Source organism: Branchiostoma floridae, chromosome 7 (assembly GCF_000003815.2).
Source record: "Branchiostoma floridae strain S238N-H82 chromosome 7, Bfl_VNyyK, whole genome shotgun sequence".
NCBI classification, from domain to species: Eukaryota; Metazoa; Chordata; class Leptocardii; order Amphioxiformes; family Branchiostomatidae; genus Branchiostoma; species Branchiostoma floridae.
The window spans coordinates 2,198,655-2,223,771 of record NC_049985.1 but is presented as its reverse complement, the minus strand read 5'-3'; the positions used below and the strand labels follow the sequence as shown (position 1 = coordinate 2,223,771).

General features: G+C 42.5%; 2 protein-coding genes across 4 annotated transcripts in view; one reads left to right on the top strand and one right to left on the bottom strand.

Moving 5' to 3' along the window:
* Positions 1-399: 399 nt before the first annotated feature.
* LOC118419282 (putative N-acetylated-alpha-linked acidic dipeptidase) lies at positions 400-5,676 on the top strand. The gene is made up of 6 exons (XM_035825629.1): positions 400-407; positions 863-956; positions 1,494-1,743; positions 2,198-2,282; positions 3,070-3,162; positions 3,548-5,676. The coding sequence occupies exons 1-6, from the start codon at positions 400-402 to the stop codon at positions 3,747-3,749; spliced, it is 732 nt and encodes a 243-aa protein (XP_035681522.1). The 3' UTR covers positions 3,750-5,676.
* LOC118418909 (kinase D-interacting substrate of 220 kDa-like) overlaps positions 4,250-25,117 on the bottom strand; it is a 39,412-nt gene continuing 18,544 nt past the window's right edge. For 2 of the 3 annotated variants that reach the window (XM_035825047.1, XM_035825049.1), the window contains exons 2-6: positions 21,377-21,463; positions 16,692-16,801; positions 16,008-16,170; positions 14,887-15,060; positions 4,250-8,652 (exon numbers count right to left, since the gene is read on the bottom strand). In XM_035825047.1, the coding sequence (XP_035680940.1) occupies positions 7,219-8,652; positions 14,887-15,060; positions 16,008-16,170; positions 16,692-16,801; positions 21,377-21,463 (1,968 nt within the window). In that variant the 3' untranslated portion in view covers positions 4,250-7,218. The remainder of the gene's footprint in view (positions 8,653-14,886; positions 15,061-16,007; positions 16,171-16,691; positions 16,802-21,376; positions 21,464-25,117) is intronic. The other variant, XM_035825048.1, reaches the window with a different exon arrangement.

Genomic DNA, 25,117 nt, shown 5'->3' with positions numbered 1-25,117 from the left:
TGGTTTTCCAGTTAAAATTATTTTTTATAGTTTTTTTAAATCCATCAACCAACAAATAAAATGGATGTGTCCTGATTGATTAATTAAAAAATGGCTTACATTAGTATTATGATATTCTAGTACAAATGTATTCATGTAACCTTTTTTATTTACTTGTAAAATCTAAGGTCCCATGGCCAGTATCTACCCGAGATGGAGACACTCTGTATCAAGTGTGGAGCAAACGCAGCCCCCAAACCAGTGCTCCTGATTCACCTCCGGAGTAAGTCCAAACCCAACACCAAAACACCCAAAATGCATGCTACTGGAAAGGACTGCAGTCATTACGATGGGATGTTAAGATGTGTTTCACTGTTCATTTTGCTTGTTGGAAAGAGCAAGAGGAATCTCTCTGGTACAATGAACCTGTAAAAACTGTTAAATGCTATTTTTTTTGCATCTGTCTTCTCTGTCACAACCAGTGGAAGAATTGCTGCTGAGCTAAACTGGATAGATATCACTTTCACTTTTTTGTTTCATACAGAATCTGCCATCTTTCTTAGGTTGAATGCTGAATGTCTGAAGCATCTGGTCATTTGCAACATCTCTCCATTTGCTTGTCAATGAGGAACTTTTGTATTGAGTACCTGCATTGTAAAGAGAATAGTATCTACTGTACACTAGTACCATCTTAACAAAAAAAGACTTGGTAATTTAGCTATCTATATGTGTATCTGTTTTTGATACAATCCATTATCGAATTCTTGTCTGTAATGTTTTTAAGCGACCACTTTAAATATGTCATGATGTTAGATGAACACATGCTACACTAATAAAGTTATTTGTCAATGATTGATTGATGTAAAATCTTTTACTCCATCAGAATTGACCTCCCTGCCTCAGCCAGTGATTATGTGCCGTTTGTGAGACGGATCGGGGTCCCTATCCTGGATCTAGCACTGGTCCATCGGTACACGGTGAGCAAAGCAGTATTCAAATGTTTTTTCTTCTCTTCCTTTTGGAAGTGTGTTTACATGTATCTATACAATGATGCAAACCTGCTGCAAAGTCAGCTTATCATTCAAAATGTTCTTTTGTATGATGATGTATATTGTTGTACTTCCAGTCTTAACATTATTTGAGTTTGCCTAGCAAACAAAAGATGACCATTGTCAGTAAAAAGCTAAGACATTTAGTTTGAAATTGACTAATATCATTAATATTCATATATGAAAAACTTTAAGTATTTACATCTACAATAATGCAAAAGTATCAAGATACCTCATTCAAGTAGAGCCAGTGATATAGAGCATAATTAAGAAAATCTATAGGTGTCCCTGTAGCTCAACTAGTAATAGCTTCACATTCCAGCATCTGGTGCCAAAATCAAAATCATTGTCAAAAACAGCATAAAATGATCTGTGCCCTATATGCTACTGTGCCCTGTATGTCGACACTTAACTAGCTACAAGGGTCTGAACTGAACAAATGAACAAACTTGTTAACTCCTGCAGTATACCTACCCGAACTTCCCCCTCTACCACACGGCCTACGAGACGTTTCACCTCCAGAAGAGCTTCATCGATCCTGACTTCCAGTTCCACCGCCTCATGTCCCAGCTGTGGGGGAACGTGGCTCTCTCTCTCGCCGAGTCCTGGATTCTGCCAATCGATCCCTCTGAGTACGCAGACACAGTTCAGGAGATGTACAACTGGCTGGAGAATGGGTACGGGGACAAGTTTGAAGGGTCGGCCATCTCGTTAGGTGAGCAGTCATAACCATCTGATCTTATTTTTACTGATAAGTGATGCCACTCCTATGACTGTGTTAGCAATCCCGTCGTTATCTTTGGCCTCTTCTGGCCTCTTTGCCATGGTTGTGTTTTGAGTGAATATCACAGAATAAGCGCCTCTTCAAATCAAGTTGCATCAGCTCCAATGACGAATCACTATCTTGCATCGTCTTGTCAAAGTTGGCACAGGAGCACCTGGTATTGTGGCCACTTCCCCCACATTTTTACCCTGGAAACCAAACTTTAGCCAGGACCGGCATAGAATCTGTCCGGCAGCCCAGGCAGGTCTTCCCGAGGACCTTTTTAGATATACATGTACACTGGGGAGGTGTCATGCCGGCCCTGACTAAATTCTGGTTTCCAGAGTACTACATTTTGATTCCTGGTGCAAAAAACATCTTCATGCATGAACATGCAACATTTCAGATGCGCTGGAGTCAGCCGTGGCTAACTTCTCCCAGGCAGCGATGGTGTTCGAGGAGGAACTGTCCTCTTTGGGAAACGAGACAGAGTGAGTCAAACACAGAAAAACTTGTTTTCTGTTCACTGCCAAATACGAAATGTGACTCTCTCTTATCAAACTCACTAATTCACTCTCTCACTGACAGTTTATTGTTCATTGTTTCCTGTCTTGCACATAAATTTGTAGATGTCATGTTTTGATGGCAGACTGCCATAGCCTGGGTACTATCCGGATAGTAGTTCGCTCCGACGTTTATTATACACCATATACAGTCGCTTCTCTGCTATTCTGTTTGGGAACCTTGACAGCTCTAACGTCTGGAATTGTCCATATTTTAGACAAGGGCGCTGATTTGTCCCTACACATGAGTGAATGAAGGAATGAGTTCAAGCGCTCGTTCGAACCAAGGAGCTTTCATCAAAAAGCTCCTTGTTCGAACAGACATTCCAACATTCCTCTGTTCACTTGGCGTTGGAACACCTGTTGGAACGAGCACTCTGGGACCCACTCATCCAGAAGGAACATAGGAGCAAAGTACTATGTATACCCAGGCTAAGTCTGACAGATAACCTCTGTCATGGGCAAAGTGTTCCAGTCTGCATTGGTTATCTTATGTTGTCAATTGTCCCCACGGAATTTGATTGTGATGATCATCATGATCAGTATTGTTTATCCAAAGGTTCATTGGTATCACTAAAAGTACTAGTATTTTACCTTTAATCTTCCTTGTAACATTTAATAATACCTACTACATTTAGCCCATGAGGGTAGGAACATTCCATAAAGATCATTCATTCATTCATTCATTAACAGCTTCATTGTATGTGTTTCACAGCCCACTGGTTGCCCGGATGTACAATGACCAGTTGATGCAGATGGAGAGGGCCTTCATAGATCCACTGGGCATCCCCTACAGGAAATTCTATAGGTAAAGTTGTTACATGTATATATATGCACCGTTATTCCCTAATTTGGTGCGGGATCTGGTGATATACATTTGTAGCCCTTTAGCAACTTGAACCAGTCAACACGGCCAAACACCATGGTCAACTTGGCTAGGGTTAGGGATTAGGGTGTGGGGTCAACTCAGCCGGACATCCTAACTCCTAACCCTAGGCCTTGAAGCAGAACTTCCGGTGATTGTATCGTTTGTCCTTGACATGCTATTGTCTTCTTATTTTACACAACAAAGGCAGATAGCTTTTAATATCCGGAAGAAGTTGTGTAGGTTTGGGCCCCCAAGCAACTTGCTCTGGAATAGCATGGGCATTTTTGTAAAATTGTTATAATAGTGATACAATTTTCCCTTGCAGGCACACCATCCTGTCTAGCGGCCTCTACACAACCGACACCTTCCCTGCTCTGGGTGATGCGGTCAGGAGGATGGGCAGCGACTGGACCGATCCCGGAAAAGCGGACAAACTCGAGGAGCTCAAGGAACAGCTGTCAATCATCACGTTCTTCATCCAATCAGCTGCCAACACCCTGGCTAAGCCGGCCTCAACTGTGTTTTAGAGCTGCATAAGTAGCCTGGTATCCAGCCATAATATAGCTCCCGAGTCTCTTCTCTCCTCTTCGCAATGGTGGAGAGGAGAGACTCTGGAGCAATATTACGGTTGGATACCAGGCTACTGCATAAGGCCACATCGACTTAATTTTATGGATGACATCCTCTATGGCAAGAAGACATAAAGCTAGAGGGCAGGGAGAAAAACTTGAATATGACTGTATGCACCCCAAGGCACAAACCTGGTCCTCAGGCATCATTATTATGTTTTTCCAGTTAAGGTTTTTTTTTAAAAATCTTTTCAAGTTCAGAAAACCAACAAATTAAATTGGTGATGTCTTATGTAGCACTCAGGGGTGGAGGAAACTAGTTATGAGGAGATTCCGAGCGAGCTCGCCGGAGTGAGTGAGTGGTTATGTAGCTTTTATAGCTTTAGGTTCAGTTTATTACTTATTATAAGATCAATGTTTTCGACTTGACAGTGAGAGAAGAGACATGGCCTGTGGTGTTCATGTACACGTGATGTTTATTGTGACAGTTTGTGCAGCATGCTGCACTCCCCTGCCTTTCCACAACTCAGGGCGGTCCCAGGCAACTGTTTCTATGGCAGTCCCTAGCAACTGTTTCTATGGCAGCCGGGGTGTGATCATCTGAACTGAAGTATATTAAATCCTGCATGTAGCAAGTAAGAGATGAAGTTGTGGTCTTACAAATGTCAAATACGTTTATCCAACGGTATTCAGCACTCAGGTCAGATTTGTTCAGATGATTCTCACAATGAAGTCTACTACAAAATGGTGCCATACAAATTACATTCTTTTTACTCCTTGGCACATTTCAACCACAACAAAGATGTGCTAAGTCGTCTCCCTGCCCCCAGTACAAGTTTGTGCCAAAAGGCTCAAGTTTTACCAATACCCCCCAGACAAGCAACTGATGATGCTACTTAATATGTAGTCAGTGTTGTGCAAAAAGTTTGCCAACAGAACAGTTGGGTTCCATGGTTGCTATGGTAATTTGGTTGCTATGGCTACGGGATATTCACGGGCATGGCTTGCAAAAGCGGCTGGCATCATTTTGCACAACACCAACTAGAAAACAGCATCAACATGTCACCTAGCAACAGTACATATGGCTGCCATGGGTCGGGTTACTTCCTCCAATGCCTCCTGATTGGTGGGACTGTACCACCTTTGTGGCTGAGCGGGGGAGGGCAGCATGGGCACACACTTATGCCTACATGTCGTGATTTACAGTGCACATGAGAACAGTGTTTACTTGCAGCTATGATGACCACTTTCTGTCAAATAAAGTACTTCTAATCAGTCTGCTATAATTCATACTGATTTCAGTGTCATAACAAGTGTAACATACTCGGTGTCTTGTTTTCAAGTGGGCTACTTGTATACCACTGCAACGAAAGGAAGATCATCTATATATTTCTCCTTACCTACTCCAATTTACTAATAATGTTTTTGAGTCATGTCTACTGGGGAGAATTAACACATGATCAGGAGAAGCCCAGTTGTCAAACAATCCCATATACTGGTTTTCCCAAAAATCGATTAAGAAAATGTGAATAAAAACCAACAAACTAAAACCGTCAAGTTGCATCATATCAAAGGTGGTACGTGTAAATTTCGATAAAGTTTCAAATATGAATATAATTTAACAGATAAATCACAAAATTTCCAAAAGCAGCAATTCTACTCAAGATTCAACTCAAGATTCTTCTTGTCTATAGAATCCATATCCTTTGGACACAATCATGGTTAACATTTGTAGCATGTAAAATTGATGTACATTGTACTACGGAATAACCTAATGACTTAACAATCCTCGGTAACACTGATGTATTCAAGGTCACTCTAATGACCTTCAAGGAAAGACAAAAACTGTCCATAATAAATTCATTTGTAGTGACTAAAAATTGAAGAAAAAAACAACTCAGCAGACCCTGCTGCCATAAACACTACAACATTCGGGACTGCATTCTCTCAAAAATCCTCTGTTAAAAACAACAGTTACTATACCCTGAAACAAACTTTTTGCAACATCGTGTTTATATAATACATGTTTAAAAGGTGTATTTGTACCTCATAGGTTCATGGAAAGACTCAATGCAATTAAATTATATTTCTGGAACAAAATTCTCCATGTCTGATCCCATACGGTGGCCATCAGAACTACATTTTGTACACTACGTATGTCCTACCAACGTCACAATGCCAATGGAATGAGGAAACATCCCACGATTGGATAACAAACGTCATCACTAACACACCTGAGCAGATCCGTTACCTTAGGCTGTTCTCACTCTTACCTAGTTTTCTACACGTTTCTTGCTTCAACTTCGGGAAAACTTCGGGAAAACGGGATTTTTTCTCTTTTTTTGTCTTCTTTCTTTTCCCTTCAATACCATGTATCTTTTTTTTTTGTATAAATGTGCATGGTTACAATGATTGGGCATTATTAACATACAGCACAACAAACACTGCGTTGCTTTACGTGAGAGCATTTTGCGGCTTACATGCAAGAAGACGTCTGATCGTCACTATTACAGGACAGCACATCGAAACGTTTGTACACACAACTGGCAAGTCCAATAAATTAGAGATCTGTACACTGAAGTATCGTGCCACGAGTGTCGGCATCCACGTTGGAGGTCAAGTTCGACTCGATGTCACAAAGCTCTGAGTGCCCCAAGGTCAAGTACAGTACAGTCGTTAAAAGAATACATTCTGAGATCCTTGAGTGTTGCCCTTTTAGGGCCATCATTATTAAAGATTGCTGTACATAAATGTCATTAATTTTCAAGAAACCTTTTCTTGCTGAAATCCCAGATTTACATTACCAGCAAGAAGGAATTCTGGGTAATAATATCAGACAACCCCAAACTCAACATCATCCCCTATAGAGGTCAAAGGTGAAGATTACCAGGTCTTACGTTGCTCATGCCTCCCCACAAGGCAAAAGTCTTAATAATTTTCTTGCATCGTCATCTGAGAATACAAGTCACTGCAACATTATATTGTAATAAAAATTTGAAACAGGTCAAAAGGTCACTCTGACGGATTACAACGCCAAAGTCAATCACTAATAACTGTTAATAGAAATCTTTGCTAGATTTTTTTCCCTTGATTTTTTTTCAATAGATATCAAGTGGCAAGATGCAGGAATGTCATAGTCAAACCTTGTTCAAGAAAACTCCCAACTTTACAATACAAATTATTTGATGTACAGTTCGATTTTGGTTAACGCTAGCTGCGGGGTAACCTATATCCGTTGTTTCTAAAAACAGGATATTTAGGGATATCAAGTCGACGGAGGATGGTTTGAAATAACTGTATTTTCAAAATATTGCAGTTCGATACCACCATCCGTCAATATCCCTCAGTACCCTGTTGTAAAAACAACGGACATAGGTTACCCCACGGATAAAGGTCAACTAACGTTACAACACATGTTACAACAGTGTTACAACACTGTCTCTCCTGTGGAAGCCAGCTCGTTCATGGTAATGCTGACTTGTCCCGAACTCCCTGCTGTCTCGTCATCACTTCCCTTCAACTCCAGGTCAGCCTTCGTCATACTCAGTGTGCTCGGTTTCTTGGAGCCGAACGGCGTGCTCTCGGGGCTCTGTCGCTTGGTGCCTGCGGGGGATTCCTGTCCGGGGGCTGTTCCTGATCCAGTCCTGAAAACCGGCAGCCTGCTTTTCTGCCTCCCGGACTCTCTTCTTGTCAACTTCGTCCCCTTCTTCTTCTCTGAAGAGTCGTCGAAGCTCTCCTGTTGTTGTTGTTTGCTCGGGGACTGTTCGTTTTCTGTCGACAACGTCGCAGGTCTGTTGGCGGAGTAAGAGTCGGCGTGCCGTAGGGCTCCATCGTTATCGTTTCTGTTCCTTCGATTGTCCTCGACGCCTTGTTCTCTCTCCTGGCTCCTGTTTCTCCTGTTCCCGTTCCTTCCGTCCTGGACTGCGCCAGGTTTCTCGCCTGCTAGTCTGGCCTGAGGGCCAGAATCGTCCTTCTCTCCAGCGGGACTGTCATCCGACACAGAAGGAATGTGTTTTCTCTTTCTCCACAGGGAACTGTCTGAAGGGTTCTTCATGTCTAAGTGTCTATCTACAGCCTGGTCGGGGGTGGGGAGGGGGGTGACCTCTGTGAGGGTTCCTGAACTCGAGTGGGTGAGCTGGGTCAGTGTCTTTGAGTCAGATTGTGACGCCGCGCCCTTGCCCTCCCCCTCTTCCATGTCCAGGAGGGGTTCCGCGTCGTCTTTGTTTGACTTGGCGCTTGTGCGTGGGGTTCGAAAGGCGCTGGCGATATTCTCCAACGTGCGCCCAATCTTCCCAATGCCGTGTTGGCCCTCCTTCTCGGTTGCATCTGTAACGAGAGGGGACATATCCGTCAGGTCCTCTAGCTCGGAGCTCTCACTGTTGGGGATGACGACCGTGGCAAAGTCCGTGGGGAGGGTTTTGAGCCTAGGCAGGCCCTTGCCCTGAGAGTCTGTGCCGGGTTCCGGCGAGGGTTTCGCCTCGGAACCAACCGTGGGGGGGCTGGTGCCGCTCCAGCTCCTTCGGAAGGAGCTCTTCATAGAATACGATGGGGACTGTACTGTGTGTACCTTCGCCCTCGTTCGGGGCGAGGGGTCGCGGGGCGGTGTCGAGCTGCGTGGTCGGGGCGACTGGCGCAGCTTCTCCATTGAGTGCGACCTTGACTTGGGCTGTCCGTGGAGGCTCTCGTCGCTGCCTGAGTGGAGCGATGACAAGTCGTGCTTGCTGCTGCCCAGCCGGGGGATTCTGGACTGGTACTTTTCCTCCTCCACCGATTTCTTGTCATCGGTCGTGTTGGGGCTCCTTCGGACAGGAATTTTGGACCGGACGGACACTGTCTGGTTCTCTATGCTATCCAGGTATGCCTGGGGGGAGGAGACAAACATTAGTTAGGTCGATGAAGGTTTGACATCCAGGTAATAAGATATACTCAAGCAACTGGATATAATTTTGGAAACGGTCAGAGGTTTCAACTAGCATCGACTATGGATTGGACATTTAAAATTGTCTTCATTATATCTTAATAATATTAGGGTATAAAAGACCTGTTTCTTCCAGATGACTTCAGTGTCACTGACAAAAACTAGTGGATGCTAGTTGAAACGTCTGACCGTTCCAAAATCATATCCAGTTGCTTGAGTAACTGCTTTTTGGCAAACATCAGTTGGGTAACTCAATGCAGACCACAGTCCAGTGATCCGGAAACAAACATTCTATAATAGATATCAAGTGGCAAGATGCAGGAATGTTATAGTCAAACCTTGTTAAAAAAAACTCCCAAATTAACAATACAAATTACTAAGTCTTGATGTACAGCTTGATTTCGGTTACAACACATGTATGCCTGGGGGGAGACTATCATCAGTTAAGTGACTCAATGTGAACGACAGTGAAACCTATATACAAGAATTAGCTTCTTCAAATAACTGTCTGCATGTGGGTTACAAATAAAAAGGTTACTATTTTAATTTGGATACAGTCAAACCTACACTAGTGACCACCTCTACAAAAATACCACCTGGCCAATGTGACCCCTTTTTGCTGGTTCTTAAAAAAATTTTTTAGTCATTGACACAAGCATTAAGCCCCCTTAGGGACCGTACGGCATTTAGCGAGGGGGGAGGGCCGGTCGCCAGGGGGGGGAGGGCCAAGCAAAAAAATATTTTGCCAGGGGGAGGGCCTAGCAATTTTTTTTTTACTCGGGGGGAGGGCCATGCAAAAAAAAAATAGCTTGGTCTGCCAGCAAAATATGTCCCTTAAAATCCAAGAAACGGTGTTTCAGAGGGTCAAGATTTCAAAATTTTTCTGGACCTCTGCAAGGGATCGCCCGAGGTTGGCGCTCGGGATACAGTGAAAATGCGAAAGGGAGGGGGCGGGGCTTATGCATGACGCCCTCGAAAACCTTCTTCACGCACAAAAATGTTATTAAACTCTAGATTAGTCTGCCGGCAAAATTTACCACTGTCTTATTGCCCTCAAAATGTAAGAAATGGCGTTTCAGAGCTCAAGGGTAAATATTTGCAAATTTCCCTGGATCCCTTTTGACGTGACCGGCCTCGCGCCTTTGATGACCGACATCGTGATAATGTGTTTGGGGGGATTTAATTTTGTATTTCTAAATTGAAATGCTATTAAAGTTAGCTTTGTTTGTCAGCAAAATATCTCCTCAAACTGAAGGAAATAGCTTTTAAGAGGGTCAAGATTTCAAAATTCTCCCGGACCTACCTTGCGATTCTTCGTGCCTTTGGCGCCGAACATGGTGTTCGGAACGTCGTTCTCAAAAACTTGAAACCCTCGTATTTTTTTTCATAGAAATGTCATCTAACCAGCAAATTTTCCCATAAAAAAGCAATGCAGGAAATCGTGGCAAAAAAAAGCGTGGCATTTCTAAAAGATCTCCTGCAAGTCTGCGGTCTCACGCCCGCCGGCGGCTAGAGAGAGGCGACCGGTCTTACCCCGCCGTGGGAAAATCAGCGTCACGCGTCGGCGCCCCCCTCCCCACTACAGTTTTGGAAGTCGAATCGTGCTGTCGTTTTAATTTTCATTTTTTCCCCCCGATTTACCGTAAGTTATTACCACCATAGAACCAAGAAAAAGTCCAAAATATATGTAAATTGAAAATAGTTTCCGTCAAGCCGCTCAGGCCCGCGAGCTTGCAATACGTAAATTTAGGGAGCGGGGCGCGCGCCGCTTCGTCGCGCAAATCTACTAGAAATCCAGGTACAAATGCTTTTTAGGTGTTGTTTTAATATCAAAACAATGAAATAGCTTCTATAAAGCAAATATTTATGCCTCTATGAAGCAGATATTTATCCCTCTATTTAGCAGATATTTTGAGCCATTCTGTTTTCCTTTTTTTACTAGGGGTGAGAGATCTGCTTCTCGATGAAAATCATGAAAAAGTATGGCGCAAAGCACATTTCCAAATGCGGGAGCGCAGTGCTTTATTGCCGTCTTGAATATTTTTTTCAAAGTTGATAGGAGGGGGAGGGCCAAGCAAAAATATTTTGTCTTGGGGGGAGGGCCTAGCAAAAAAAAATTTACCTGGGGGGAGGGCCATGCAAAAATTTTTTGACCCGACCCTCTGGCGACCGGCCCTCCCCCCTCACTAAACGCCGTACGGTCCCTTACAAAGCAAGAATTTAGCTCAGTTGACTTGTTGGCGAGCTCCAAATGGTCCTTTTCGGCAGGAGTATGAAATTTGCTGCGTCTGACGGAAAAATTTTAAAACCAATCTGTCAACCTTGACGGGCAAAAATCCTTGGCGGAAGCTACAGGTGGCTTGGGGACGCCGTCCACAGCTGCAAAAGCCACACACTGTTTGTTTTGCTATTGTCATGATTGTTGACAATGGGTGTCGGTGCCCTTTTGAATATGATAATCTCATTAAAACCTGTTTTTCAAGGTCTCAATGGCAACATTTACTACTTTGTAGTGTCAAAGGGAAAATGAATTTTCGCGGTTTTCACGACGATTGGAATTAGCTGACGGAAAAAAATTTCGAGCTGGCTGGAGCCCTGGATTGGTCTATTATAAAATTCCTGTAAATACTATTGTTTTTAGGGTGCCTGTCTACCCCACTCATGTCCTACATATTTCCCAAAACTCAGAAGTAAGAGTTGATCCAAATATTAGCTTTTTACCAGGTTAGTCGATTCTCACTTCGTCCATGTCCAAGCGATGCTATGGGGGATATACATTATTAGGGACTGGTCGATATTTAGCGGGGGGGGAGGGCCGGTCGTCAGAGGGTCGGGTCAAAAAATTTTTCCTAGGCCCTCCCCCCGGTCAAATTTTTTTTCCTAGGCCCTCCCCCCAAGTCAAAATATTTTTCCTAGGCCCTCCCCCCTCCTATCAAATTTGAAAAATATTCAAGACGCAAATAAATCACCGCGCTCCCGCTTGGAAATATCCTTTACACCATACTGATACTGGTTTTCCGTTTCAGTCGCGAAGCAGATCTCTTACCCCTAGGATAAAAGGGAAATTGAATGGCTCGGAGCCCATAAATATATTCTTCATGGAGGCTACTTTATTCTTTTGATATTCATAAATGATGCCACTCTACTAGTACAAACAACCTTTAGCAACAAAAGTATTTTGTACCTGGATTTCGGCTAGTAGCCCCGGAGCAGCTTGTCGGAGACTTATTTTCAAATAATATACATTTCTTTGGGACTTGTTGGTTCTGTGGTGGCAATAACTGACTGTGACTCGGGGGAAAATGCCAACAAAAACGTCAGCACGATGCGACTAACCAAAACTAGTGGGGAGGGGGGCGCCGAAGCGTAAGGACGATTTTCCCACGGCGGGCCGGGGTCGACCGGTCGCCTTCAGTCTCTACCTCTCCCGGGGCGTTAGAACGCAGACTTCTACTCGGGAGATCTTTTAAAAATGCCACGCTTTTTTTGTACATCCATTTTGTCGGTCAAAAATGACGGAATGGGCCTGCACATAGTAGGGATATTGCGATGATTTGAAAAAAAAATATTTACAAAGTGGCACGCCCGCTCGATGTTGTAGCAACATGTTAGCGCGTAAGAAAAGTTCTAAATCAAAAGGCCATTTGTACTGGTGTTCTAGGTGTACTGGCACATGAACAAGCATGACAAAGAATTATGATACTATTTCTTCGGTAACATTCACTTTTATTCACGATTCTAATAATGCCTGCAAAATCCGATCGGAATCACCCGGAACCTGTACGATTTAAGGCATTTTGACGGGAATTCATTTATTTTTTGACACGTTAGTTCAGATTCTTTTCTCAGTAGCTGTGCCTGTATCACAGGACTCATGAACTGTCAAGCTTCCGATTTTCATAGTTTTAAAACTATCGACAAAGGAATCGTTTAAGGATGTTTTCCTCCTGGTGCAAACTGTAAACAGGCGTCACACACCACTCGTCTCCGACGTGACAAAGACACTGCCGCCTCTTGCGCCATTTTTCTTTGATTTGAGAGGCTCGAGCCGTCCACCGCGGCTCCGACATCGTTTCCTCGCGATCTTTGCCAGCCCTGACTCCACCGCTGCCCCTTCTCCTTGTCCCTCAACACTTGTAGTAGAAGCAATAGTTTCCGCGTCATCCACTTCTACTTGACAAGTCGACGCCTTGGCGAGACTTGTGTATGTTGTCCAGTCAAAAAACACTGCAGTTTCCCGGGTTATTCCCATAGTTCGCGCTTCTTCTTGATTGACGTTTACCGCTTTTTTTGGCGCCGCTGCGGGCTGTGATTGGTCGCAAGTTAATTCGATTTTACGCACAAAGTGGCACGCCCTGTCCAATCGGTACATCTAAAGACTGCAGCCAAGGCTGTTGCCATGGTAATGACACGTACAACAGCATGTCCTACGTGGGAATCGGCTTGCACACATCTTGTACTGCGTGCTTTTGATGATTATGATAGTTCCCAAGTCGAGCACTCACTGCTAGCTGTACAGGTTACAACAAGGACGTTGTGTAAGATTTTATAATATAGTAGTGGGGAAAGAGGTGTCCTGTCTGCAAAATTTCAGGTAGCGCAGTGGGTTTAAAATCACGTTGCGCCAAGCAAAACATTCCAAGCCGTCACGATGCGCCAAGCCATGTGACAGTCGTCTTTTTTCCTTCTAAGCAAATTAAACATTGTCGACAAAGATTTTGATCTCCAAACACACAAGTTTGCTGACGATGTACAGCGAGAGAAAGCGACATGAAACGCGGAAAGCTGAATTCACAAGTCTCACCGGCCGTTTCACAGACGGCACTTTGTCGCAAGTCATCTTCCAAAGCGTTCCAAATTATGAAAAGAAATACGCATTTTCACGTCATTTTTGCGGTAAAATATGAGGAAAATACCGGCATGTGTTGGTGCGCAGATTAGATATGCAAGTACGCTAAATTTTGTCACCGTGACTGAATGGTAGCATTGCAAACCGGAAGTAACGTTATATTTTACGTCGCATTTTGGTAACTTTATCGGCTTCCTGCCTTTGCCGCGCCAGCTTCATAAGAAAGGAAAACAAATTTGACTGATATTTTCTCTGCCTACCTCTATTAATACAACGGTAAATGAACACTGTAACATCAATATTTTTACAACATTGTAGCGGTGTTAAACAGAGATAGAGTCAAAGGCGCGGCAGTGAAATATTACTGAGCGAATTTTCAACATGTGGAGCGGCGAGCCACCGGCCTTTTTCTTTTTACCATGTCGGGCGCCGAACCTCGGGTGCGAGGCGTCTCAAGCTTGTGGAGGCCTGGGGAAATTTTGAAATCTTGACCCTCTGAAACGCCAATTTCCGGCATTTTGAGGGACAAATTTTGCTGGTAGTCCGATAAAAATTTTTTCCTAGGCCCTCCCCCCGGCTCAAATTTTTTTTCCTAGGCCCTCCCCCCGGCTCAATTTTTTTTTCCTAGGCCCTCCCCCCTCTGACGACCGGCCCTCCCCCCCCCGCTAAATATCGACCAGTCCCTTAGTGTTGTATATAGACGTCACTCGAGCCCTGTCCAATTTGTGGCAGATTTTCAGGAAAAAATACAACAGATGCTCGGGCGATGTTGAAATTCGGCGAGCTCTGACAGATCTACAAATTTGGTCGAGTTTGCATGAATTGTAAGAATCCTGTCCACAGAGACCAGACTGGTGAGATGGCTCAATGTGATCTAACTTGGTTCATCACGGACAAAATTATGTAGCTGTTGTAGGTTACTATCTCTGTCAGGATGCTTCCCAATAATTTTTTTTCTTCAGTTTCACACTCCCAGTATATAAGAACAGTATGATGCATTTTGACCCCATGTACTGCTCTGGACAATCAGTAGAGGGCGCTGTTGCAACAATGATATAATTGTCAACCAAGAATCAGCTAAAGCTGTCATGTTCTTAATTTGCCCAATATCTCTTTATCTTTTTATTGAACCACACTGAAGTTACTAAAATAAAAAAAAATGAAAGTGAAATCTCTTTCCCTACATGTAAACAAGGTTGATCTAATGCCAGCAATTGTTTGGTCCAATGAGGAAAACAAATGTCAAAAGACAAATATATGGAGGAGGCATTATTACAACCACATAACTAACACTCTGAGCAGTGCTACACAGTGACCTATGACCCCACCTGCAGTGCACCCTGGTACTGGATCTGTTCCTGGGGACTGAGGTGGCCGAACTCCGCCAGCAGGGAATCCTGGGAACCGGACGTGTCGCTGCCGCCCTTGACCATGGATGGCAGGTAGAGGTTGGCTCTACTGCTTGCTAGCTCCATGGTGTCTTCTATAAACTCCTCCTCAACCTGGGAACAACAGGTGTGTTACAGGTAAGTTACACATGTGAGAATGTATCATGGACAGGCATGTAACAGGTGAGAAGGTACAGGTTGGCTCTACTGCTGGCCAGTTCCATGGTGTCTTCTATAAACTCCTCCTCTACCTGGGGACACAGAGATTTTAGATCTGGGTCCCTACTGCTGGCATGGTACATGTAGCACATGCACATTAACTATACAAAAGTCTAATAAGCATTTAGCTTTCATAAAATTACACAATGTTTAAGATTCTGGCAACCTTGTCTTCTGTGTGAAATCAAAATTGAACGAAATCAAAGAACGAACTGTCGCGGGGAGACACTGCCCGGTCGGGAGTGACCACCAGGCCTGGTGACTACGTGCCGGCTAGCCTGGGACACCTGTGTTGAAGGGCAGGGCTTGTGAGGCAAGGACAATTATCAAAAAGGACCTTCGGAGGTACTGTAATCTGTTTCTAACAGAAATCGTCTCAATTCCGAAAATAGTTTCATCAGGTTGATAGAATATAGGAGATCTGGATAAGAAAGTAAACCCCAGTGATGAACCGGGACGAGGGGGATACAAGCTTAGCCACTTTTGGGATTGTTTTCTCACCGAAAAAGCGCCACTTACATCGGCTACATATATAGTAGTGAGAAGCAGAACTCCAGTTAGAAGCTCTGACGAAGGTGTCTGAGAGACATCAAAACGTTAGCAATCAGAACCCCCCTCGAGCATCACTTGACTTCCCTGCCCGCACTGCAACAGACACTTCAGAGCGAAGATAGGGCTGTACAGCCACCTGCGAACTCATTTGACTACTTGAATGATGGACAAGATGATGACGAAAGCGGTCCTTGTCGACTCGACGGACGAACAATTCAATTCAAGCAATGTAAGTACCTAATGGTCGTGTAAAAAGAATTCTCCTATATATATCCCATAATTCGTCTCACCTTGACGTGGCCGAACCTCTCCTTGTGCCTGGTCTCCACGATGTAGGCCCTGAAGAGCTGCCAGTCTCCGAACTTCATGTTCATCACCACCTTCAGCTCGTCCAGCTCACAGTGCAGGAGCACAGGACCGTTGATGTTGTTCTCCTGGATAGTCTTGTGATATCTGAAACAGAGAGATGTAAAAAAAAAAAAATCTAAATCCATCTAATGAGATTTACTACATTTGTGGAAGGATTGACATAACAGGTCACTATCACCTGTGACTACTATCTTTCCAAGATCATGTTGTTGTACTCCCTGATGGTCTTGTGATATCTGAAAATCCCATTTGGTACATTTGTGGAAGGATTGACATAACAGCTTACTATCACTTTTCCATGATGTACATGTAAACTAAGAACCAGACTTTAAGGTTTGAACCATACATGACGGACCACAACTCTTTTTTTAAAAGTATGATGGCTTAAATGTGCTTGAGGTTTGGCCTCCTCAAACACAGGACCTCTGGCATTGAGTTCCATCTGAGAGGACCTTAACCAAAGCTAGGTATTCATTTTCAACTGAGTCACATGCCTCTCCTGAAGGACACAACATTTAGACCTGCCATTTTAGCATATTGAGAAGTACATGCAACACAACAGTGTGACAAAGTGGCTGGTTTATGAACATATGTCTGGTTCTCACCTTGGCAGTTCTGCCGGGTTGATCCCCTCCAGCTGGGCCAGACGCTCGCACACGTCGTGCACGTCCAGATTCTTCAGTTTGGGATCGCGGACATCCGACTGGGACTGGGCCTGTAACACAGAGAGAGAGAGAAAAAACACTGTGAGCAGGTTTGTTTTGTGCATTGCATATACATACCCTTACTGCCTTATGGCATGATACAAGTGGTTCGTACTGAAGAGTACAAGCTGGATATCCAGACAGAGTCATTTGATCCACTTACACCTCGATGGACCCTTAATCTTTTCAATAAGTGTGATAGAGCAACATGAATGTCTCCATCCCTTTATCATTATACTAATTTTTTAAGATGACAATACAATCTAGCATTCTGGACCAAAGACTGAATGAAATTTCTGTCAACTGTACTTTCCAACAAAAATTACAAAGACTAGAGCTGGACAGTCGAAAGATTTACGTAATTTTTTTGTGTTGGAAATTACAGTTTAACTTTTATCCAGAATGACTTTCTAACCAATACAAAGTCATATGAACTCTCAAATTAATAAATGTAAGTCTAGCATCATGGGCAAGATGTTTTGACACAACTATAAGGTGTTGCCTGAAATTTTCTTCATGTGAAAACCAAGTCACACCTACAGGTATTAAACTGTAGCGTCTCCAATCTGGCATGTCAGGCCACAGCTTATACTACATCCATTAATACACAGTCACGCGGTAAGTGTTAGAACAGAGTTCATACCACCATCATGCACAGACTGAGCCATCAAAGCAAATTTCCTGATGGGGTTTTAAGCACCGCAGTGTGAACTCCTGAATAGTGTGACCATTAGAGACTTTATTGCATGGCAAATACTGGCGCATGTACGGAGCATGAATACTAAAGTCTGAATTAAAGTGGTGTTAACAGTAGAGGTCAAACGTGTAACCTTGGCTGATATTTGGACTCAAAGGGCACCGAATATCTATTAAAGCTTTAAGAAGTATGTCTTGGTCTGAGAGGTGTACCATATTCTTTTTCTTATTTCTTTTTAAGAAAAACAAATTATCAAGAAAACGTGTCTTCCTACATCATACACAATGTATGTTTGAACAGGATGGGCAGTCCCTGTGACTAGTGAGTGTATCTACCACGTAACACAACATATCAGCATACAATTATGTACATTTGAACCCCACACAAAATATCCATTTTGGATGAAGGTTGCTTCGAAGAGTCATGTTTGAAAACAACAGACTTTTGCATCAAATCTCAAAGAGAAGTCACAGAATAAGCTGCAAAAGGTTCCTATTAACTTCTTCGTGTTACCAAAAGCTTATCTACCAATTTGGTAACTGTACCATCTTCTGATAAGAAATTACAAAAACTGGATTTTCCCCTACAGTACTATAACAAGCTGCTAGTGGGCCCAAAGGCTGGTTATTTTGAGGTCTCATCAAGACATGCCAAGTATCAAGACAATCTATCTGGGCCCTCTTGCGCTGTTGCATTGACAGACGGACAGACACACACACGAACACCTTCCAAAACATAACCTTAGCAAAGGTAAGTAGTCCTATCTCAGTCATGAGTCAAGATTTGGCATGGCGACACATTGTTGACCTCCATGCTTACAATGATCCTCTGTGTCTGCAGTATTATAACAAGCTGCTAGGTGGTCCCAAAATCTAAAATATATAATCATTTCAAGGTCTTGCTATGTCTATCAAGACCTACCCACATACCAAATGTCAAGACAATTCATCTTGGCCCAGGGCCTTTCATGCTATTGTATTAACAGACGGACAGACACACACACAAGCACTATTCAAAACATAACCTTATCAAAGGTACAAGTGTGGCATTAATTAATAAGGTGTGGACAGTTGGCTTGAGGTTCTTCTTTCCCATAAATCTACTCGTCAAAAGGTACAGTAAGTAGTGATATCTCAGGTCTCAATATTGAAGATTAGGCATGGCGACATGTTCTTGACCTCGAGGCTTATGATGATCCTCCATGTCTGACCATGCAAATCCCCCACACTACCAGGACAATAGGTCTGCGGACAAAGTGATTTTTTGGACCAAGGCCAGGTCTTTGGCCGTGCGTGAGTGGTACAAACAGCCAACCCATCAATATGGACGTAAGAGGATAGTTTTATTGCGTCAGTGCCATCAGACATTCGCGAACTTGGCACTGCAGCAAAAATTTAACCTAACTTTTGAAATACCAAGGTCAAAGACAAATGTCTGTGACTAAGCAAAAGCTTTCAATGCAGGTTCAGCCTATCCACTACTGCAATGGTTGTCCTGCTAATTATATGTGGCAGTGGTGCCGTGTCACTGATCCTTGTACTAATGATAAACCCTTCTGTCTGGACACCTAAACCCACAAGACATGCCCAAGCTTACAACAAACTGTGGCGACAATGGGGCTCTGTTTAAGGTGACTTTTTGGACAAAGGTGAAGGAAGGGAGGGACGGACAACCCAATCCCTTGATAACAGGACACTTCTTCAGCTTCAGAGTGTCGATTATGTGTCCTAAGACTAGCGTTAACGGGTTCTGGCTAGACCCAATTATTCCAGAATTCGACAGATGATAAAAAAACCTTAAGACCAATTTGAATCTTTGGTCTATGAAATGTTCGAGGACCAAGGAAATGAATTCGTTGTAGGTTAAATACATGTATGTAGCATATTGGCACTGCAGCAAAATTTGACCCAAACCCCTTGAGTCCAAGGTCAAAGACAAATGCCAGGGACTGACATACATCTAGGGCTTTCAGTACTGGTTCAACCCTTTTACTGTCATTGGGGAGTGGGAGGGCAGACAATAACCCCATCAATGGTAGGATAGATGTACTGAGTCATCAGGACTATCAGATATGTGCCAAGTTGGAACTGCAGTAAAATTCATGATCAGCCAAAACCTGAAGTACCCATGCAGGAAAAATGACAGACTGAATGGAAGCTGAAAAAAGGTTTTCAAACTTTTGAACTCTGAAACTGTTGTCCTCAATATTTAGCTGGGGCAGTTTTGAAACTACAGTTGTCCAATGCACGAACACAAACACACAGTTCATTCTAATGACTTGTAATTATGAATAAAACTGGAAAGTGTACAAAATAATTTAACTTTACATTCCATCAAGGAAATATCATCCTGATGTACATATCATAAAATGAATTTTGTTGTTTCTAGTTTCAGCATGGCCAGTACTGTTCGTAAGATAATTTCCAGCCAGCTCACTTATCATTCATCATTTCCATGTCAGGCATTAATGTAATCCCTTTAGTTACAGTTGGCATCAAAGGTGTTACAATATTTAATACCATTACTGGGAACGGAGCAAACAAATTAACAGCCATTAGATGCACAGCCAGTGCACTAAAGCAGGCAGGTTGGCTATACTATAATAGTTAAGGCCACACCAATTTTTTCCTTGGTTCTTAAAAAAATTGAAAGTAAAAACCTAGCAAGCAGTCAAGATGACAACAGGAGGGTGGGAGGAAAACATGCATATTACTAGTAATGCTAGTTCACCTTACAGTGTATCCGTGGGGTAACCTATATCCGCCATAATCTTGAATTTAGGGCAAAAATCGATATTAAGTTGTCAGATGGTTTCAAAAATTGCAATATATTCAAAATATTGCAGTTTGAAACCGTCGTTCATCAACTTGATATCGCCTTATACTCTGTCTTTAAATACAACAGATATACATCAGGGTCATCAGAGGCACTGCCAGGCGAGAACTGTAACCAGTATAGTCAGTAACTGACTGAGGCCCGGACTGAGCTGTTGACCGTCTCCCGAGACGAAAAGAGCCGAAGAGAGAAGACATTAGGGTATTCCATGGATAAAGGTGAACTAGCGTTACATTTACATTTTTGTACTACCTGGAACTGTATTTTCCAACATACATGTACAGCCCCCAGACTTTGTTTCCAAATTGATACTTCAATTTAGCATTAAAATCTGAGAACCAACGAATAAAACTGGTGTGGCCTACGCTGGAAAAAAGGCGAGGTTATTACTAAAGCAGCAGGTATAGCAGACAGGCTTCTCTGAGGAGTAAAGCAGAGCAAAGGCAAGCCCAAGCGGAAGTCTACAGTAAGCCCCATCAGGCTCCTTTGGGGGCTGAAAGAATAGTAGAGATTGGCCAGTTAGACTGCAGACAGACTATGTCTATTGAGATGATTTGGCGTCCACCATTTTGGTGGGTCGATGTCGCGACCTTTGTGGTGGGTTAAAGGCATCCTGTTTGTTTGAAATGTTCCAAATTTGTTTTATCAATATGTATAGAGTCATCTTCAGATTAGAAAGAATTTCCTTCTTTAAGTAACTGTCTGTATGTGGGTTACACATGAAAAGGTTGGTATTTTGGGTAAAGTCAAACCTTTACAAGTAAAGACCTATACATAAGGACCACCTGGCCAATGTGGCCCTTTTTGATGGCCCCTTAGATTATTTTCCCATTGTCACAAGCATTCAAAATCCTGTCTACAGTGACCACTTGTTCACATAGACCAAATATTTTCAGTTCGAGTGGTCTTCTTCTAATAGGCAGTTTTGATTGTAACATTACATCCACCCAATCAACATGGCAGCAGTATAATTCTTTCAGCCAATTTCTACTTTCTTTCCAACCCCGAAAAGGGAGTATGAATGGGAAAAGTCTGCAGAAGCTACAATGTATACCTTGTCCAGTGACTGGAAGGACAATGACTCTTGAGACAACTCAGAAATGGGGGTCAGGGGGGCGGCTGAGGGCCCAGGTACACCCAGCTACATGTGTGGGAGGGGGGAGGGCATAGAAGTGAAAGAAGAAAAAGAGATGAAAACGTAGTTTGTAAATGAAGGAAATGATTGTGACAATGATTAGACAGAAGATACATGTTTGGGAGGGGGAAGGACGTAGAAGTGAAACAAGAAGAAGAGATAAACATAGTTTGTAAACATGAAAAAAATGATTGTGACAATGATTAGACAGAAGAACAGTGACAAAAGAAAGATTGAAAGACAATTCAATATGGTTATGGAGAGAAACAGTTAAGAGACAAAACTTGTAAATCAAACAAAATTAATATCTACGTTAGACAGTCAATCAAATCATTGTTTTTATTCAAAACATTGTCTATGTAACTGTAAACAGAAAATCAAAACAAATGAATGGATATATGAAATAATACAATGGTTATGAAATACATGTATGCATTGTGCTGATAGAAAGAGAGCTTCAAAGTCTCATTTATCTAGTCTCTACCAGACTTCACAGGCTGCTAGAAATTGACCATATTGAGTGAATGATATGCCAGAGGAGTTACATGTAGTTGGTCATAGATCTGAAGTTCATTTTTGCCCTAGGTTGCAAAATGAACTTCTGTGCCTGGCTAACAACTTTGGCTTGAAACTTAGTCTATTTTTCTAGCACCTCTGGAGTCTGGTAGAGGCTAGAAGTTATTCATCAGCAACATGGAGCACTGTTTTAGGTCATGCATCGTACATCCGAGAGTAAGAAATCACGTGTCAGAAATGGTGGTGTTATTTCCCCACAGAACGTGGTTTTGATGAAAGGACAGAAGCGGAAATGACAGTGTGGTCTACAGGGACAGTTAAGTCTGATGTGCTGTGCAAGGGCAGACAGCGGAAGGAAACAGTTGACATCTTCGCAGGGGTTCCTAAAGCTGGATGTCAGGAACTAAATCTGACAAATCTATCAACTATTCTAAAATGGATACATCTGTAATATGTAATATGTAATATGTAATATATTTTGGCACTAGCAGCAATGTTGAATGGTTAGGACACTCTTTTTTTACAGTGTCACTTAATGTATTCAATTTGGTATTATCTGATGACAACTTTTGTTACATAGTTTTGCTAAAAAACTTTGGCTCTGAAGTTTTGCCCATTGAGAACTGTCTCTGAGGTTGTAGCAAACATATATTGTGCAGTGTCACCAATACAAACAAGGCAATCTGAGATGGGCAGACATCATTTGGTCAAACTTTGACCACCTCTGCATAAACCCATCTACATGTACATTTGTATGCCAATGTGATCATGTTTTGGTGATCCCTTAGATGACTTTTCCCATAGACCCAAGCATTAAGTCTACAGTGACCACCTGTCAACATAGACCAGACTTCAGCAATCCTCTAAGTGGTCTTTTTGGGCAGGTTTAACTGTACTTCACTTTCTTACATTGTAGGTAAAGCAAACAACTCTTTGTCCTTGTGAGGGACAAACTTCAAGTAACTGCAGGGTTTCAGCAAATGACCGGTCACATTCATCAAGGAGCTTCATCAACCCTTATGCTTATATGCACTACAGCATTGCACCAACTGCCTATTAGTGTTATATCCATTTATGTCAGACTGTATATGTGTGTCCAATAGTATCAGTGAAATCTTCGAGATATATCAAATTAGCAACAGGGGGGCTGACAATCAGCCAGATGTGAGTGATGACTCTAGAAGGGAGTCCTTCTAAAATTGTATCAACTTGTCTACAGGGGGTACTAAATACCAGACTTATCAATACAGATAAAGTATTAAGTGGAGTGCGCATGCAGGGGGAAAGGCACGTCTGGAACAAAATCAACTTGATGAACTGGGGGCAAAAAAAGGGAATTTGTGCCATTATCCAAATGAAACATCTGCGTGTAAAAGACCAGTTAGTTAATCTGAAAGGCTGAAGTCTAAATTCAATTTTGAAGTCAAATATATTAAGCAGCACTGTGGTAAATAAAATAAATGTGCATCAATTGAAAGAATACTCTACTGACAAGACATGGTATGACTAAATATGGTATTACATGAATAACAAAGACATGCGCAGAATAAGATATAATAACGTCTACTGCAGTACCAAGAATAGCTGCTAGGAGGGCCAAATTCAACTTTGACCTTTGTGATACACACATCCAGATGCCAAATATAATAACAATCCATTCAAAGGTTCTTAAGTTGTTGCTGTAGAAATACAACCCTACAGACCAAAAAGAGAGCTAAAAAGTATACCTTATGGAGGTAAAAAGTCTTTTTTTTTGCAGTAATTGAAGCTATATCTCAATTTTGACATGAAGGTAAAATTTTTCCTTTTTTTGCAGTAATTTAAGCAGGTATAATTTTAAACTATTGTTGTATTTTACAAACAAACAAACCACATAAAACAACACCAAAAAAGTACCAGCACTGGTATTGCCAGTACCAAATGCAAATCTACCTTAGCCTGCAAAATGCTGGTCAAACGGTATTCAAATCCAGATTTATCCATCTAAGTCCGTGCATATGCCCTAGGGGCAACCCTAATTTCACCGTGTCCCAAATCCTACAGAAGCCAGTCGTGAATCAATCTGTAAAATTAAGGTACATTAAGGTAATGTTTGTGACCCCATGTGTTTTCCAAACAGAATTATTCCAATTCCCGCAAACCTCAGAAGTCCTAACATGTCACATCCTATTGTATCTTTTGTGTATCTTTTGTGTGTTAATTTGTGCATTAGGGTAAATGGCCTATCCCTGCACACACACCCTAAGATTATCATGGATTACGTTAGGATGTGTAATTCAATTAACATTTTGATGTAAGCATAGTTTATGTGGCTTCATGCAAAAAGTCACCAGATGGTCTCCTTTGTCAACAGATGCACACAGACCGTAACATTCACAGACTACATGTTCATGCACTGAGGAAGATAGTATCAAATTGTACTGTTTGCATGCACAAATCCACATACAGTACATGAACTGTGAGATTTGGTAAAATCTGGAAGAATGTGAAGTTCTAAGTGTGATCTCCAGAAACAATGGATTTGGAAATTTGCTTCTTGGGATGGACAAAGATTTCACCCAATGCATCCAAAACTATCTGAACTTCATGACAAAGCTCAAAATGACAGATAAACAACCAATAAAAATAACATGGGCTACCAAACATTCAAACAATGATTGGGATGGAAAAGAATTTAAGCTGGAGACAGCCCTTGTTCATACATAGAGTCAACTGATATCAAATACACACGAACATGTGTGCATACTGTACATTGTGTACATATAGTGTAAGATTCTGTAAAAAACTTGTCTGCTGGATTCTGGCCCAATGTCAAGTTGAATGAATGTGATCCCTGCTATATATATGTCACAGGAGAGATGTCGATCCAGTAGAGTCGTCGATTCTCCTAGGAGAGATCTCGATCGGATCTGGTCCTAGGGCCAGCTCTGATCGGGGTCTCTCCTAGGAGAATCGACGATTCTACTAGTATAGATTGCGATCGGGGTCTCTCCTAGGGCCAACTCCGATCCAAACTCAAATGATGCTAAGATATTGGAAACAGACTGCGATCGGGATCTCTCCTAGGAGAATCGGCGATTCTACTAGGAGAGACCCCGATCGGAGTTGGCCCTAGGACCAGCTCCGATCCAAACTCAAATGATA

Coding starts and splice junctions, on each gene's coding strand:
- LOC118419282 (XM_035825629.1), top strand. Junction 1,744..2,197: donor AGGGTCGGCCATCTCGTTAG/GTGAGCAGTCAT, acceptor GCAACATTTCAG/ATGCGCTGGAGTCAGCCGTG. Junction 3,163..3,547: donor CCCTACAGGAAATTCTATAG/GTAAAGTTGTTA, acceptor TTTCCCTTGCAG/GCACACCATCCTGTCTAGCG.